Source organism: Triticum aestivum, chromosome 3D (assembly GCF_018294505.1).
Source record: "Triticum aestivum cultivar Chinese Spring chromosome 3D, IWGSC CS RefSeq v2.1, whole genome shotgun sequence".
NCBI lineage: Eukaryota > Viridiplantae > Streptophyta > Magnoliopsida > Poales > Poaceae > Triticum > Triticum aestivum.
The window spans coordinates 67820355-67838005 of NC_057802.1; the positions used below are offsets into that span (position 1 = coordinate 67820355).

At 41.9% G+C, this 17651-nt stretch overlaps 1 protein-coding gene across 1 annotated transcript; it reads left to right on the forward strand.

Moving 5' to 3' along the window:
• Positions 1–6: 6 nt before the first annotated feature.
• On the forward strand, positions 7–11828 carry LOC123077478 (homeobox-DDT domain protein RLT3). The gene is made up of 18 exons (XM_044499758.1): positions 7–216; positions 724–814; positions 913–1131; positions 1982–2034; positions 3934–4143; positions 4256–4318; positions 4534–4750; positions 4842–4942; positions 5763–5849; positions 5928–6059; positions 7277–7417; positions 7586–7708; positions 7809–8261; positions 9119–9496; positions 9606–10256; positions 10542–10646; positions 10737–10962; positions 11532–11828. Exons 2-18 carry the CDS (start codon positions 724–726, stop codon positions 11537–11539), a joined length of 3258 nt encoding a protein of 1085 aa, XP_044355693.1. The 5' UTR covers positions 7–216; the 3' UTR covers positions 11540–11828.
• The last annotated feature ends 5823 nt before the right edge of the window (positions 11829–17651 follow it).

Genomic DNA, 17651 nt, shown 5'->3' on the forward strand with positions numbered 1-17651 from the left:
AGCACACCTCGCCGCCTCCCCATCCATGGCCGCCGCCTAGAACCCCGCGCCCGCCGGCCACCCAGCAGGACACCGGCTCCCCTCGCTGCCCGCGGCGCACACCCGCCGCCCGCCCCCGTCTCTCATGCGCGTCGCCTCCATCGCCGTCCCCGTGCCTCCTCGTCGGGACTTCGCTGCCTCCGCCCCGTCCGCGGGCTCTGGCAATTGGGTTTTGAGGTATGAGCTCGTTTCCATCCACTAATTGAGTTAAACCCCACTCACTGGACCCCGCAATTTCTGGCTCTAAATCCGCCCATGGTTCAGCCAGCGAGAGAAATTGGAGTACCCCCCGCCCCTAGCAAGGAAACCCCCCTAGCAACTGCAAGTTGGACTCGAATTTCTCTTGTCAGGAGTAGGCGGGCATTAATTAGATGGATAATTAAGCTAGGAGGGCCTCCTGACCAGGCCTGCGATACTGGCCTATTCGGTTGTTGCTGGTAGAAATTTGCCGCTTGAATCCTAATTTTGTAGCAAGCGTTTGCTCTAGCAGCACCAGGCCCAATATGTAATTCTTTGCATACTTGCTCCCCAGTCGTGTTGTCACTGTTCTCAGCATTCAAGCTCTTGAACACAAATTGAGATTCGTCAAGCTACTATTTCCCAGGCCTTTTAGTGTTTTGTAACACGGTGTTTACTGTCACTTGCCTGCTTTGTGCGCTGAGGCCTGATTATGGTTTTCTCCAGATGATGGCCAAAGGATTTCTAGCCAAGAGTGATAATGCAGGGACAAAGAAATCTCCCCTGCAAATCCAGATGCTAGAGAGTTTTTATTCTGGTAAGCATGTGCTAGTGTTTCAAGCTCCTTTCCTGCTGTCATGTCTTATTTTTTGTTGTTCAACTTTTTGTGCTGTGGCTAACAATTTCTCGATCCAGAGGTACAATATCCGAAGCCGGAGGATCTGACAGAGTATGCGGCATCTGTTGGTTTGACTTACAACCAGGTCAGAATATGGTTCAAAGAGCGGAGGCGGAAAGAGAGGAGACACATGGAAGCTGCAGAGGTTCATGTGGAAACACAAGCTAGTGCAAGATCAAATTGGCCTAGATGTAGCAGCAGCAGGTCTTCCAATTCAAGCCAATCTCCAATGCAAGGTATTGCGGGTTTGCAGCCCGAGGATGACATTACTCTTGGTAGGAGTATGAGCCTTGTAGGAGAGAAACACACACTTCGATCACAAGTCCTATTTCCGAAGGATTATATTCTGAGGAAAGTCTTCCGCAAGGATGGTCCATCTCTTGGGGGTGATCCCGATCTCCTTCCTGAAAGGGCACATGTCCATGTCAGGGGTCTGTCTCTAGTAGCACTAAAGGTTACTGAGAAAGTCATTTATCATCATAGACATATCTTTCTATCTGTGTGTCCCAGTAGGTTAAACCATGCAAAAGACCTAATCAAGCTTAATCAACCACACAGTTCTATTAACAACTCTGGTAATTGTCTCATTTTTTGTTTGGTAGGTGTAGCACTTCTTATGTTCCATCTCAAAGCACTGCTATTTACTGTAATTGTTTATTTACCATGCCATGTAAGTTTCATCCTTCTCTTTCGGCATGCATTCCCTCATTCTTGTGTCCATCTCAAAATAATACTAATTGTGTTAATGAGTTAGCATGCTATGGAAGTCCCAACCTTTTCGTTGGGCTTCACTCATTTGTAATACGGAGATTGTATCGAGCATCTTGTGCTTGATTGTGTTCGTCCTATTCATTTGTTCTTCAAGTTGTGGTTGCTTTGTAATGGCACTAAACTAGACTTCTGGGTAAACAAGGAAAGTAGAATTAGCAGGATCTGCAATCTCCTTCTATTCCCATTTGATCTTTTCTAACACTAATGCTGCTAACATATTTTGCATACTTCATGTTTGAATTGCATTCTGTAGATGCGGTTAATACCCTCACAATATCATGTTGAATTGATTGATGCTGTTTTTAATAGTTGCAGATACCACAGGACATCATTCCTACCAGGATCAAAGCGTTTTGAAGAAGAGAAAGGTATTGCTTAGGCTGCTCAAGTGTTTTCATTTTCATTTCTAGCACAGCTTTTGTTTCCTGTTGGTGCCGTGCCTCGTCTCACTGTGTGTGGCTAATGACGACTGGTGCTGATAGTCAGTATGGTCAAGCATAATTTTTGGTTTTCTGTACCAGAGCCTTTTATGAAAGCATAGTCACTAACTCACTATTTAGGCTAAGTACACATTTTCATTGTCGTTTCTAGCACATACTTTTTTTCCCGTGTTAATTATTGTTTACTGGTTGTTGCCATACCATTTGGTGCCATCATGTGTGTACAATCTAAAAAGCACGGACACGGGGACGGAAAGCCGGGGATACGCATACGGGGACACGGGATAGGGCATTTTTCAAAAACAAGCATTCGGGGATATGGCAGGGTATATAAATATACAGAAAAATAGCATGTAAGAAAAAATTAATGATAATTTTTAGATCAGAGATTTTGTACTGGATATATGTTTTTTGTCAAGGAATTACTGGATATATGTTGCCTCATTTCTATTGATAAAAGACTTTGGGGCAGCCCATAGTCCATACGAACCCTCCACTCGGGCCCATGTAGCTTTCCACTCACAGCCCATATAAGGTACAGTTCCTGAAACCCTAGACTAGTCAGCTCCTCTAGCCGTTCTCTTCTCGTTTCCTCCAGCCGCCTGAGAGCTGTCAGAGAGCAGAAGAAAAGACTGAGCCACCGCTTATATCCCTCGCTGCTGGTTGTAGTCCCCATCTTTCTCCCCGCCCGGTCCTTCTTCCTTGTCGTCGAACGCCTTGCCATCTTCCTCTCTGCTGGATGGATGTTCTTCGTCTGGGGAAGAGCTGGGCTTGGGGGAAACAGCGGTGTCGAGCCGGTGACCAGAGAAGCGAGTCCAGGCAGCAGCAGCCTCGACCCTAGGCTGCGGCGGCGAGGCTGGTTCCCGAGTCCTTACCGTGTCCACAGAGTATCTGCCGTATCCCGATTTCTTTCCCTTTTTTTAGTTTGGAAAAGATGCGATACTGCGGGATACGTGTATCCCGGCGTATCCGCGAGTCTCCCCGTATCCCCCCATACTAGGATGGCATTTCGGCAGTTTCTGCCGTATCCATGCTTTGTAGTGTACAATCATGAGCTAGTGTCATCTTCTGTGCTGAACTGCTGGTAGTCAGTCTGATCCAGCATTATCTTTATTTTATTATCAGGCCTCTTTTTTGTAACTAGAACAATGGATTCTAGAAACTTTTGGGCCAGGTTATACAACACTAAATCCCATGTATTTTGTGGGCAAGAGATGCCCCCCACATTTGAATTGGTATAAAAGATTTACAGTCCCTGCCTTAGTACTCCCTCCTTCCCAAAATATAAGGCGCGATTGACTTTGCGCGGTCTTTGATGCACGACTTTGACCACTGATATATACCAAAGTACATTGATTGAGCATATATAAATGGCATCATCGTATTTGTCTTGCAAAACAATTTTATTTCGTATGTTTGTATACTAATTTTATAGATATACAATACGTGAAAATCATAGTCAAAGTTGTGCAATGAAGACCAGAAAAGTCAATCGGCGCCTTATATTTTGGGAAGGAGGGAGTATCACTTTTATTCAGCTATTTGCCGTAACAGTCTTTCTGAAGGCACTCTAATGTTCATTTTTATTCGGTTAGATGTAAGATTAGAGACCCACCGTATTTGTTTCTTAAAATTCCTGTGTTATTTTGTCAGTTGCTGATTGACAAATTATTTTAGTGACTAAGATAAAGATGCTGTTAGCTAAACTGACCTTTTGTGTTTATTGTCCCTTTTTGTAATTGTAGTCCATGTTAATTTGTTTCCATTTGTTATATTGAGACCTCTAACGTCAGGTGCCCACCTTTCTAAAAAAATGTTCATCTGCAGATCATGTCGCCTACTGCTCAGAGATCCACTTTGCCATTTGAGAATAATGATCCTGTGAGGAAGCATGGAAAGGGCAAAGGTTTAATGACAGTGTGGCATGCAATGTATTCCCAAACTGCAGAAATTCAAGATTGCTCCAGTTTCATTGATGAAAGTGGTTGCTTGAGGTCATTGAGACCATTCGAAGATTTTGGTGGAAAGCTTGCCCAAGTAAAGTTGCTTATTTAATTTGGTCTGATACAGCCTATGTTATTTGAAACTTTAGTAGTTGTATATTCTGAATTAGCAACTCATAATTTCCTCCTTATAACCTTATGTGCAGAAACAAACTGTGCCACGAAAGAAAGTAAACAAAAAGAGTAGACCTCCACCGAGTAAAAGAAAGGTAAGCTTTATTACTTGGAGAAGTCCACATATGGAGATAATGAGCTAACTTCTACTCCTCTAGAATGCGAATCTAGACCTGTAAAGTTATTAAATGGCGGTCATTTGGAAGGAAAGCATTTTTTTGCTGTCGCAATTTGACCTTTTTAATCTGGTTAAATGGAACTTAATCTGCCTTTTGTGTAGTACACTAATGGTGATCTCTCGCTATTTTAGGTGCCATGTGGCAGAGTTACTGATTTGAAGGAGCATCCTCCAGTGGAGTGCCATCTTTCAGTTGATGAATCAGAATCCTCAGAACTACGAACTGAACAGGCTACTTTAGTTGATGATGAGGAGCTTGAGCTCAGTGAGTTACAAGCAGGTCCTAATCCGTTAAGATGTTCAGCTCATATTTCTTCAACTGGGAGACATGGGTGCCCCCTTTGTAAAGGTTTGCAAATTGCAATATCATCCTCTACCTCTTTGTTCTCATTTTTTCTAATATAAGCCAATTTACTTAAGTATTAGTGCTTCTCTTGCAGATTTACTTGCCAGGTTTCCTCCACCAAGTGTCAGGATGAAACAACCATTTCCCACAAAACCTTGGGAGTCATCACCTGAAATGGTGAAAAAGCTCTTCCAGGTTAAATGCAACACATTACTTTGAGAATACATGAGTAGTATTATCATCATTAATGGAATTTACCTTACATGAAATGAAAAAAAGCTCATGATCAGTCTGTCCAACTTCTATGGAATTTACTGTATATTGCTGGTCGTGGAACAAGACTGGCTTCAACTTTCCATACTGTAGTTTACTGGATTTAGTTGCATCTGGGCAGCAGGAATATTAGACATGTCTCCTATAATCTTCTTCTTACTAAGCCTTTTGTCACAAACAAGTTGGGGTAGGCTAGATATGAAACCCTTTCACGAGGACTTCCCAGGAGGTCACCCATCCTAGTACTACTCTTGCCCAAATGGATTTCATACCCAAAGGACTGGCTAGTTTTTACGTTGGCTCGCCAAAAGCCTATCACAACCATTAGATATGAAACCCTTTCACGAGGACTTCCCAGGAGGTCACCCATCCTAGTACTACTCTCGCTCAATTGGGTTTCATACCCATGGGACTGGCTAGTTTTTACGTTGGCTCGCCAAGCCTATCACAACCCTCCTCCTTTACCTGGGCTTGGGACCGGCTATGCCTAGAAGACATAGGCGGAGTTACATGTCTCCTATAATATATTTGGTTATTTTGTTTGGAACATTAATGGCCTAAGCATGTTGTTAAAAATCTCAATAGCCCATATGAACTTGGTTAACTGAAAAATTCTTTCTTCCTTCACTTATTGTTTGCGTTACTGCCGTGCTCGTAGATTTTAGTGCGCCCACCTTTCCTCTACCAGTTTTCATGTTGAAACTGTGGCCAGCATCTGTTAATTCGAAAATATTTTTGGCAGGTTGTCCGGTTTGTCTACACACATTTTGGTAGTATGGATGTTCATCCCTTTACGTTTGATGAGTTTGCACAAGCATTCCATGACAAGGTGAAATTTTTGTTAAATCTCCCTGAAATTGGTATAATTTTCTGTATAATTTTCTTACTGTGCAAATGTGACCTCCAGGACTCCTCGTTGTTGGGGAAAGTACATGTCAGTCTTCTCAAGCTACTTATGTTAAACACAGAAAGGGGCAGCGGCAGTGTGTTTGTACCAAGATCGTCTAAAGATAGCAGATTCTCAAGCTTTCTGAACTTTGTGAGTTTTGAAATGTGCTGTACACTTTAGTTCATTTCAAAGATAGAATTACATTGTGCTTATTCTAGAGCTATTATGCTATGGCGTCATTTCAGCATTGTCGGACAGTTCACAGAGGAATTTTGAATGAGTGGAGAACTTAGTAGTAGGTTCATTTTATTAGTTTTTGTCAGTCTGATTGTACCTTGTTGGGTATATTTATTTATGTTAGCAGAAATATTGGCGAGTTTGTTGCATATTGTGTAAAGTTTATAGTTCGAATATAATGCTGCATTCAGAAGTCAAAGTATATGGTCTTAGACTAGTGCTGGAGTTGAGCAATCTGTCGAGCCGTTTCATTACCATGATTTTTTTTTGTTTTGCTCCTGTTCCAGTCTACTCTGGATATCAAGTTAATGATTTCCTTGAAGAACAAAATGGGCCTACAGGGTCTAATAAATGGCAGCGTAGGATGAATCGGCTTTGTTTTCTAGTAGCACGAGGCTACTGACTTGTGTTCATCATAATTCATTACATTGAGTAACAGTGCTCGTGCAATAGCCAATAAGTGTGACATCAACATGATCCTTATCTTTCTATATGGTCTGATAAATCATACTACTTTGTGTGAAGAAACTGACTATGCTATTCTTCTCATATTTACATTTATTTAGTTCCATGACTTTGTCAATTGCAGCACCAAACTTCTGTTTCAGTTGAGGTGTTCGTCTTGTCATACTCCGTTTTTATTTAGTCCACGTATTAGCTTTGGTCAAAGCCAAGCTTTGTAAACTTTGACAAAGTTTATAAACAAAAGTATTAACATATACAATGACAAATCAAAACCATTAGATTCATTATTGAATGTACTTTCACATCATCTAGATTTGTTATGGTAAATGTTTATATTGTTTTCTATAAACTTGGTCAACCTTTATGAAGTTTGACTTCAGTCAAATCTAATATGCAGAGTAAATAAAAACGGAGGGAGTACTACCCATAGAATGTGGACCAGAGTCCGAGTTTCACTGAGTTAGTAATTGTCTTGCTTTCTTTTCTTATAGATTCGATGGTGGGTAACTAGATAGAGTTCAGACTACTTGATGCTGCTTCATTAGGGCGAATGTCTTGAATGGATGCATAAGAGAACTGTCATCCTGCATACCTGCTTCCTGTTTGAAGAACTTATCAGAAAACTGCAATAGCTAAATGGTTTGCCTCTTATGTTTCTCTTTCAGGTTAGAGAACAAGAATTCGATGTGAATTTTTGGATCAAATCCCTGAATTCTCTTACTTGGGTTGAAATACTACGCCAGGTTCTGGTTGCTTCAGGTTTTGGTTCAGATCATCATATGCTGAATCGGAATTTCTTTAACAAGGTACTTAATGAGACACCTCATTATTCTAGATCTAACACTTGTATGTGGGTGTGCACGCCTTTCAGGTTACAGCTACCAATATTTGTATATATGCTGTAGCAATAGATCCCCCCTACAAGTACTTCTATTATGTTTCAAAGTAACATATATCCTTTTATTCAATTATAGGAGAAAAATCAAATGGTTAAATATGGGTTACGTCCTCGTACACTGAAAGGTGAATTGTTTACACTATTGTCTAAGAAAGGAAGCGGTGGGTTAAAGGTTGCTGAACTTGCCAAATCACCACAGGTAGTATCAGAAACAAACTGTTCATATTGATGATAGCTGGCCTTCTGTATATACTTTTGGTTGAGTATCTCCGTGGCATTTACTTGATTGTTCTCTTCAGATTATTGGTCTTAATCTCTCTGGCGCATCAGAAGTAGAGCAGCTTATTTTCTCAACTCTCTCTAGTGACATCACATTGTTTGAGAAGATTGCGCCTTCTGCATATCGTCTCCGTGTTGATCCTCGGATTAAAGGAAAAGAAGATCCTAGATCAGATACCGAGGATTCTGGAACTGTTGATGATGATGGGGATGCTAGCAGCAGTGGTGATGAATCTGATGGTCCACAAGAGAGTTATCCTGAGCATGAAAGTAGAATTGTCAGGTGGAGACAGAAAAACGTACATAAAAATATGAATAAATGCAGTGAAATTGATGAAAGTTATTCCGGAGAACGATGGCTTCTGGGGTTGATGGAAGGCGAGTACTCAGACCTAAGCATCGATGAGAAGCTGGATTGCTTGGTTGCTTTGATAGATGTTGTTTCTGGTGCTGGTTCTGTTCCAAGGCTTGAGGTAACCTTCACTCTCTTCCGGTATATTTCAATTGCAACATCTCATCTTTGTTCAAGGCATCATTGCTTAAGCCTTACTCCCTCCTATCCAAATAAGTGTAGCAGTTTTGAGCTAAGGTTAGTTCAACCTTAGTTCAAAAGTGCGACACTTATTATGGATCGGAGGGAGTACTGAACTTGCAAAACGACCATCTAGGACTCAAAGGATCATTATTGTTTTTCATTATTGTTAATGTTGCCCTGTATGAAGTAATCTGGCTGACTATAGTGCTCTGTCTTGGTAATGTAACTACATAGATAGTTTGGATGTTCTTAGAAGTGATCAGATGAGATAAGAGAGCAAGGTCTCATTTTTAGAAGATTATGGCATTATTTCAGCTTTTTCTTTTAAATCATCCAAACCCATGAACCATTTATGCAAATTTACCTCCACTGAATTTTCTTCTTCTGTTGATGTGCTTTATTCACTTCTCCACAACTAACATAAATGATCGCACTTATAATTGATTATCCTAAGTTCGTAACTACACTATGATTGTGTCTCCTTACGGCTTAGCCAGAATTAGGAGAAATGGACATTTTAAGTAGATACTACTTTCATTAGGATATGTATATGGACATCTGAAGTGGATAGTGCCTGCCTTAGGTTACCGTATAACTCATTTGAAGTATTCGAAGTGAAAATACATACAATAGCCAGTGCCATTTCTCAGTTGTTGGGAAACTTAATCTTGGATAACTTTGTTGTGTTCACGTTCCAAGTTAAAGCTCAGCCTTCATACAAATGTTCTATCCTCTATTTGTATGCCCTGTTGGAAAGCTGCAGAATCTTATATTATTGTTTTCTACCTTTCATAGGAACCACAAAGTGTCCTGTCTAACATACAGAGAGCACAGTCGCATGCCTCAGGTGGGAAGATAAAGAAGTGTACAAGAACCATTTATCAATCTAGTGATGAGTACTTAAATAGACCAGGAAGCTCGCACAGTTTTGATTCTTCTATGCAAGGACAGTCAGGAACCCTGAGGAGTCAGGATTACATTGCCGACTCTGGAGCTAACGAATCACCCACAGGATTTGCACATCAGCCACAAATTGTTCTCTTAGGATCAGATCGCAGATATAACAATTACTGGCTCTTCCTTGGTCCTTGTAGAGCAGATGATCCAGGGCACCGTAGGGTTTACTTTGAGTCCTCAGAAGATGGTCACTGGGAAGTGATAGATTCACCACAGGTTGCCCACCTGCTTAATTTGCGTAGCATCTAAATTTGCCTCTTATTTAATCACTTGAGGTTAAACTTCACAAATAAAGTTACTGGCTCTTTTTTTGTTTGCATTGCAGGATTTACTCTCGCTGTTGTCTGTCCTAGACATCAGAGGCACCAGGGAAGCTTATCTTCTTGCATCAATGAAAAAGAGGCAATCATGTCTTTTTGAAGGCATGAAAAAACACTTGGAAGATGGGTGTGTAGTTGCGCTCACAGCATCATCTGATTCTTCTCGTTCCGAGACAAGCAGTGGAAACAGATATTCACCCAAGCCAAGTAGTGGAGATGGAGCTTCACCCCTATCAGACATTGACAGTGCTTCTGTTCCAACATATCTAGCTGGTAATCTTCAAAATGCATCATCTGCAATAGGAATTGAAGTTGGGAGGAGAAGTGATGAGAAGATGTTGAAGTGGGAAAGGTTGCAAGCGTTGGATAAATGGATCTGGACTTCTTTTTATTCTTCCCTCACTGCTGTTAAGTGTGGGAAGAGATCATTTAAGGAATCACTTGTTCATTGTGAAAGTTGTCATGATCTGTATTGGAGAGATGAAAAACATTGCAGAATATGCCACTCTACTTTTGAGGTTGGTTTTGATCTTGAAGAAAGATATGCTATACATGTGGCAACATGCAGGGAGCCTGAGGATTTGTACGATGTGCCAAATCATAAAGTTCTTCCTTCGCAGCTACAGGCACTTAAAGCAGCCATTCATGCTATTGAGGTGAGTACTAGAACATGGTTGTTCTCCGCAGAGTTTAGTGTCTGGGATCTACTTCGTTAAGAAACTATGATACATGGTGACTCAAAGTTGAGTTATGTTGCTGTATTGGATCGCCAGTCACTTGTTTGATCACAAATAGCATATGTACTCCCTCCGTTCTGATTTACTCGTCGTGGTTTTAGTTTAAATTGAACTAAAACCACGACGAGTAAATCGGAACGGAGGGAGTATTTCATAGCAGCTTCTTAATCATATTTTTTCCTCATTTTGTGTGCGCTGATGTAGGCACGCATGCCTACGGCAGCTTTCGCTGGTTTGTGGATGAAGTCTTCGCACAACCTGTGGGTTAAGCGGCTGCGACGAACATCATCATTACCCGAGCTTTTGCAGGTCAGTATCTTTTTCCTGTTTACATCGTAATATCAGAACATCCATTCAGTTTCAGGTAATTTATTGTTTTGCCATGTTTCTTCCCTGCAGGTTCTTGTTGATTTTGTTGGGGCAATTGATGAGGATTGGTTGTACCAAAGCTCATCAGCAGTAAGCTTTAGTTCATATCTGGATGACATTACTGTATACTTCCAAACGATGCCACAAACGACGTCTGCAGTTGCACTCTGGGTTGTCAAATTGGATGCTCTCATTGCACCTGATTTGGCACAAGCTGATTCTTGCAGAGGATTAGGCAAAGGGTCCATACAGACAAGTATGTATTTGGCTGATTCTCAATATTATCTACTCCCTCCGTTCCGATGAATAAGGCGTATTTCGTTTCGTTAAGACAAGACATTGACCAACAATTACTCTTTTAATATTTGATTTATGTGATACAAAATCACTATCATAACAAAGTACTTCCAAATACGAATCTAGTGACACAAATTTCAGGTTATATAACTTTGTATTTATGGAGTAATTATTGGTCAATGCATGTCTTAACGAAGGCATGATGAGCTTGCAAAACGATCTTATATTATGGGACGGAGGGAGTACAATCACTGCCTTTAATCCTATGAAGCACTTGCGTTTGAAATTATTATCAGAACATCAGCCTGGAACATAAATGATCACACGAGCCCAGCAATTCTTCAACAGTACCAGTACTAGAAACAGTATTAGGGAAACCTTTATCTGATATATATGCCATTTGTGACTGTATGCCATCCTCGTGTGTGGCTATACTATTCATTCTAGCTACTCCAGAATTTTGATGCTAACATTTTTTTCAGTGTTGGGTCATTCCTCCAATAATATTTTGTGTATTATATAATGCAGGAGCGTAGGCATGCTTGAGATAGCTAGGAAGGGACTAGATGGATTATTTTGTGTGGTGCCCCAGCTGCCACCACTCTTTTTTTTTGCATCAGTTTCAATCTTCCGATTGATGCCCGAGCTTTTTCTCGAGGCGAGACGAGCATGATGCCCTTTTTTTTTGCCTTCATCTTGGTGCCTTCAGCTTTGAGGTTATGATCTTGAACTCTGCAGAAGCCACGGCATCTCCGTAGGATGGTGTGTACAATAATGTAAACACTAAGAAATTCTTTGTTAATAATCATTGCTCCGGCTTTGTAATTTCCTTTTTGTACTTGAAGTGGTCAGCGAGGCACCTGACTGGATAACACAATACCTATTTTCATGGAATAGAAGGGCCATATAGATCTTTTTGCCAGTTTGCTAGGTTGGGTAGGTAGGTAGGTCTTCTCGTTGCAGGAGAACATGGCGCCCCACTGTGCTACTTTGTGCGTTCCCGTTGTGCTTCAGGACATTGTAGAGCTTGTCTGCTATTGGTATTTCTCGCGTTGCATAGTTTCGATCTTTATATCCGTGGGTTTGCCGCCAGGGCACTTCATGTTTTTATTCCTAATCACTAAAGGACTCGGAGAAAATTAATTAGAGACAGGATGAAGCCTGAAATGAGCATCGATTTTGCCGAACGCAGCCAGTTCAGAAATAGTTTATAAGGACCGTACGCATTTTTTGGTCAACTTTGACTAAATAAAGTCAACTTTAACTAAACTTCTATGCCGCCCAGCTTATATATTGGTATAATTGAAAGTCAAAACATATCTCAAAATGTGTACGAACCTTGTGAACAGAAAATGCAGCTGAAAGGATTTTTCACTAGGTTCCTTATTATAAGAGAAATTAAATCCAGTAGTTCCTGTATAATCTTCTTTCCGAACCCACCTTGACTCTATAAGCGAGCCTACGCAACGACCGAGTGCAAGGCAATGGCTGTGTTTGATGATCGACACTCTTTCACATGAGGCTTTTGTCAACCTATCGGTATCCCTATTGGGTATGGGTGATATGGTGGGCAAGAAGACAGGTGATCGACGAGAAAATATATCAACCCCCTTCGGCTACACATCATTTTATAAACAGGTTCATTGCTGAACTTGAGATGGTACAACAAAAACATACAACGACTCAGACCAGGCCTATGATCACATGTACGAGACCAAAGGCACCACTACAGGGTTTTGCAAAAATAGGCTTGACAGGTGCAGTGTGTAGGGACGTTGTAGGTCTCTATCTCGGAAGTTTGTGGAGGGAGTGACTAACGTTGCAACATTGGAAGCAAGATTTGTTTCTTCAGAACTTTGTTGTTGCATCGGATTAAAAGCAGGTGATTAATGATATCGACAAAGGGACTGGTAACAGGTATAGGAACATCATCGAAGAGGTCAAGCAGCGAGCAACCAGTTTTAATTGTATTTTCAGCTTTGAAGGTTGAGTGGTGAATGTAGATGCAGATGGACTAACTCTCTCGAGCAGGGGCGCCACTTGTGGTTGGGCCACCCCCATGATTAATTTTGTATTCCACTCTTGTGTTTTTTTAATCAATAAAACTTAGCTTTTACCCCTAAAAACCCATTTTGTCAATAAAATAAAGTAACACCTACCCTCTCGTTTAGGGTAACCTACTCCGCCGACGATCCAGATTTCCAACACGAGTCTTCTCATTTTCTACCTTCGATCTCCTCCTTGGACCTTGGAAAGTGAAGCGAGATTGTTGTCTCATTGGGCTTACAACCCTAGCCATGGAGGGGGCTAGCTCTCCATCGGTGGCGAGGGGTGCGATGGAGGAGAACTTAGAGAGATGCTGAAACACCTTGATTTGAAAGATGAGGAACTTGATTATGTTGTGATTGGGAAGGAGTAGGTGAGAATTTTGAGAAGGAGGCACAGTGGTTGGCGAACAGCCGCCTCAACACAGACCGCCTGTTTAGCGTTGTGCAATGTTTGAGACTGAAACTTGTGTGTGGTTTAGCCCAAAAACCAAAATACCAGGAGGCATGCGAGAACTTATTTAGCTTCGAGATGTTCTGTCTAGGCGATTGGGAGAAAGTGGTGCATGGTGGTCCTTGGCTATTTAGGGGCTATATATGGACTCATCGAGAGGGTCATGATGGGCGTACTGATCCGTCCTTGATCACTTTAGATGGTTTATATGTTTGGGCACAAATTCATAAAGTTCTAGATATTTATCGGCATGTGGCTGCTGTAGATTAGCTGGCAAGGAGAATTGGGTAAGTTAGAGAGATTCAGTTGTTGCCTATTTTGTATTATGATGGTGATTATGTTCGGGTGTGTGCGCAAGTACTCACCAATAAACCACTCACTTGTTTTACTTCATTGACTATGTAAGGAGAAGAAAGTGTCTGCTGCAAGTTAGTATGAGAAGATCCCTTTCTTTTGCCAAGTATGTGGGCCGATGGGATGTATGCATAAGAAGTGTGGAGATGGGGTCGGGTAGCCTAACGATAGCAGTATGGGTCCTGGATGATAACACAAAGATGGACTGCTTAGTATGTCGTGCCATCAGGAGGTATGAGAGCTCCCATGGGTAGCCGTGGCCGAGGGCATGCTAGGTCTGGCTGAGGTAATTCTGCACTAATACGAACTCTGCATGATGCAGACTTGGGAGATAATGAAGATCCGGGGACACGCCGTCGAGCTAACTGAAGAAAACTGATGAGGAAGAGGTGGAGGACCATGATGGTGATTCGGTCAAGAGGATGCTCGATCTATCTATGGTTCTAGCAAATGGGAAGGAGGGGGAGGGCTAAAGGAGATCATTTGGAGAGCTCTTACCCCCCCCCCCCCACAGGCATATGTCTCTCCGAGTGATCATAAGAGAGCGGAGAAAGGCGCATCACCAAAAAGAACAACAAATTGACATTATCAGCGTCCGCCCTCGGGATGGAATGCCCTGCCCAATGAATACATTATGCTAGAACTACAGCGGGCTGGGCGACCTTGCGGCGGTTTGAGAACCCCGCGATCTCGTGTAGGAGTGTGCGCCGACGATGCTTTGTGTAGTGGAGACAAAAATTGCGAAGTATTGGATGGGAGGTGTGGTGGGAACTTTGGGTTTTAATAGTGCATATGGAGTAGGCAGTTCGTGGAGAAGTGGTGGTTTGTGTGTTTATTGGAAGAACTCGGTTGCTCTGTCGCTTAGAAAACTTTCTCAGTATCATATTGATATGGAGGTGAAAGAAGGGGACAAGGATCCATGGTGGATGACGTGTTGCTATGATGAAGCTGACAAAAACCTGAGATACAAGACTTGAGACATGATGAGAATTCTTCATGCTGATGAATCGGGCTTGTCGTGGCTTTGTATTGGTGATTTTAACGAGGTATTGTGACGGGAACAACATATGGGCCTAATGAGAGCGTGTGGTTGTAAATTCAAAAATTTCGGGAAGTCGTGGATTTTTGTGGTCTCTCGGATATTGCCTATACATGGATGGATTGGAACTTAGAGAAAAAGGTGGCAAGAGGACATTACTGATGGGTACGTTTGGATCATGCACCTACGAACAATGAATGATTCAGCCGATTTCCATTTGCATCATTTTTCTGATGTTAAGTTGGACCATTCCCCTATTCTCTTATGAATGAGTTGGAAGTATGCAACAAAAGGATATCAATAGCCAGACCTTTTCATAGGTGTAGGGGAACAATTGTAGCCATTTCGATGAGTAAGAGTGTCGAACCCAATGAAGAAAAAAATGTAGAATTAATATTCTCTCATGTTCTATCAACCACTAATACAACTCTACACACACTATGTTGGAAATATGCCCTAGAGGCAATAATATTTGTGTTATTATATTTCCATGTTCATAGTTAAAGACTTTATATTCTATGCTATAACTGCTACGATCCTGGAATATGCGATTCAGTGGAAAACTCATACGCACGTGTGGAATGATAAACATTTAAATAAAAGGTTCCTAGTCTTGCCTCTAGGACTAGCTCAAGTGTTGTTGGTGATCACGTTTTTTGGATCTTAGGATACCGTTGAGTGTAAACGATAGTCCTAAAACAAGATTGAGATTATGATGTTGGAAGAACGACCATATTGAATCGACCCAGACTTGTTTGTTATGAATTTAGTTTATATCGTCTGTAATCAATTGTAATAACACAGAGTGTTAACATGTGATTTTGCTTCTTAGACCATGAGAGTATCGTAGTCACTTCCTACCGTACGTGGAATTTGGGGTTGCTCAAACGTCACCTTTAACACGGTGATCATAACAAAAACTTACAGGCTCATCGAAAAGTTTGGCAAGGGACTAGATAGCTTGAGAGTGGGATTTGCTCCTCCGACGATGAAGAGATATTCTTAGGGCCCTCTTGGTGTGACGGCATTCATCATCGTCTGGCCAGACACAGGTGACTACGTCATGGGGGTGCCGGAACACGATAACGAGAAAGAAGAACAAAACTGGTAACGAGGATACGGTATAATGAACATGTGATGACTCAGGAGGATACCGATGCATCCTGGGTTTTGTGAAGTATCGCGAAGCAAAGGGAACATCACATGATAACCAAAGTTTCACTCGAATATCATTCGTGTGCTCATATGGATCGATATTGACGTCCACGGTTCCGCTACCGGTCATTGAACGAACAGTTTTGTTCATGTCTATGAGTTAATGAACCTAAAGGATCACAAGCTTAAGGCAATCACGATCTACAGAGTGTTAGTAGGACGGGGGTGATGAGAATATATTTGTGGAGTTGTTTCATAAATATTTGAAATAGTTTCGATAGGATCAGGAAGTGTTTCGGGGTCACCGGAAGGGTTTCAGGAAGTATTGGGCAATACCGGGTATTACCAATAATTAATATTGAAAGTGTGTTATATCAACTAGAGGGGGTGAATAGGTGATTTTTACAAATTCGTCACTGAGGAAATACTACTTGAGGAATTTGCTAAGTGACGAAATACAAGCAGCGGAATAAGTACTCAGGTGTAAGCATTACATGGCAATAACACAGTCATCATGACGATATCAAACAAGCACAGAGCACAGGTAGCGTGTAAACAGGATAAGCAGACAGAAGACAAGATGACTACAGAATCTGGGTTGAGGAAATTGAGAAAGTCTTCAAACAGTAACGATCAAGTTCAACAATAAGTAAGCGAGGAAATGAAAGTGTCGAGGAAATAGAACCAGTAGCTCGGTAAAGACAGTGATTTGGTAGACCAGTTCCAACTGCTGTGGTAGTTGTACGTCTAGTTGGAGTGGCTTGCTATTTAAACCAAAGGACACATAGTCCCAGGACACACAGTCCTTACCGTATTCTCCTTGAGGTAAAGTCACACAGACCTCGCCCAATCACTCGTGGTAAGTCTTCAGGTGACTTCCAAACCTTCACAGACTAGGTCACTGATACGTTTCCAACGTATCTATAATTTTGATTGTTCCATGCTGTTATATTATCATTCTTGGGTGTTTTATAATCATTTTATATCATTTTTTGGTACTAACCTATTGACATAGTCCCAAGTGCCAGTTGCTGTTTTTTGCATGATTTTTACATCGCAGGAAATCAATACCAAACGGAGTCCAAACGCAGCGAAACTTTTTGTGGATTTTTTGGACCAGAAGACATCCAGTGGGCCGGAGAAGCGCCGGGGGGGGGGGGGGGGTGTGCTCCGAGCACAACCCACCAGGGCGTGCCTGGAGGCCCAGGCGCGCCCTGGTGGGTTGTGCCCACCTCGGGTGCCCCCCATCGCCTCTTTGCTCTATTAATACCCCAATATTCCAGAAACCCTAGGGGAGTCGACGAAAATCAATTCCAGTTGCCGCAAGTTCCAGAACCACCAGATCCAATCTAGACACCATCCCGGAGGGGTTCATCATGTCCATTAGTGCCTCTCCGATGATGCGTGAGTAGTTCTTTGTAGACCTATGGGTCCGTAGTTAGTAGCTAGATGGCTTCCTCTCTCTCATTTGATTCTCAATACAATGGTCTCTTGGAGATCCATATGATATAACTTTTTTTGCGGTGTGTTTGTTGGGATCCGATGAACTTTGAGTTTATGATCAGATCTATCTTTTTATCCATGCAAGTTATTTGAGTCTT

Bases quoted from the DNA above. Each gene is read 5' to 3' on its own strand.
- LOC123077478 (XM_044499758.1), top strand. From the start codon at position 724: ATGATGGCCAAAGGATTTCTAGCCAAGAGTGATAATGCAGGGACAAAG. The intron at 7,709-7,808 runs GTAGTATCAGAA...TGTTCTCTTCAG, and splicing joins AACTTGCCAAATCACCACAG to ATTATTGGTCTTAATCTCTC. The intron at 9,497-9,605 runs GTTGCCCACCTG...TTTGCATTGCAG, and splicing joins AAGTGATAGATTCACCACAG to GATTTACTCTCGCTGTTGTC.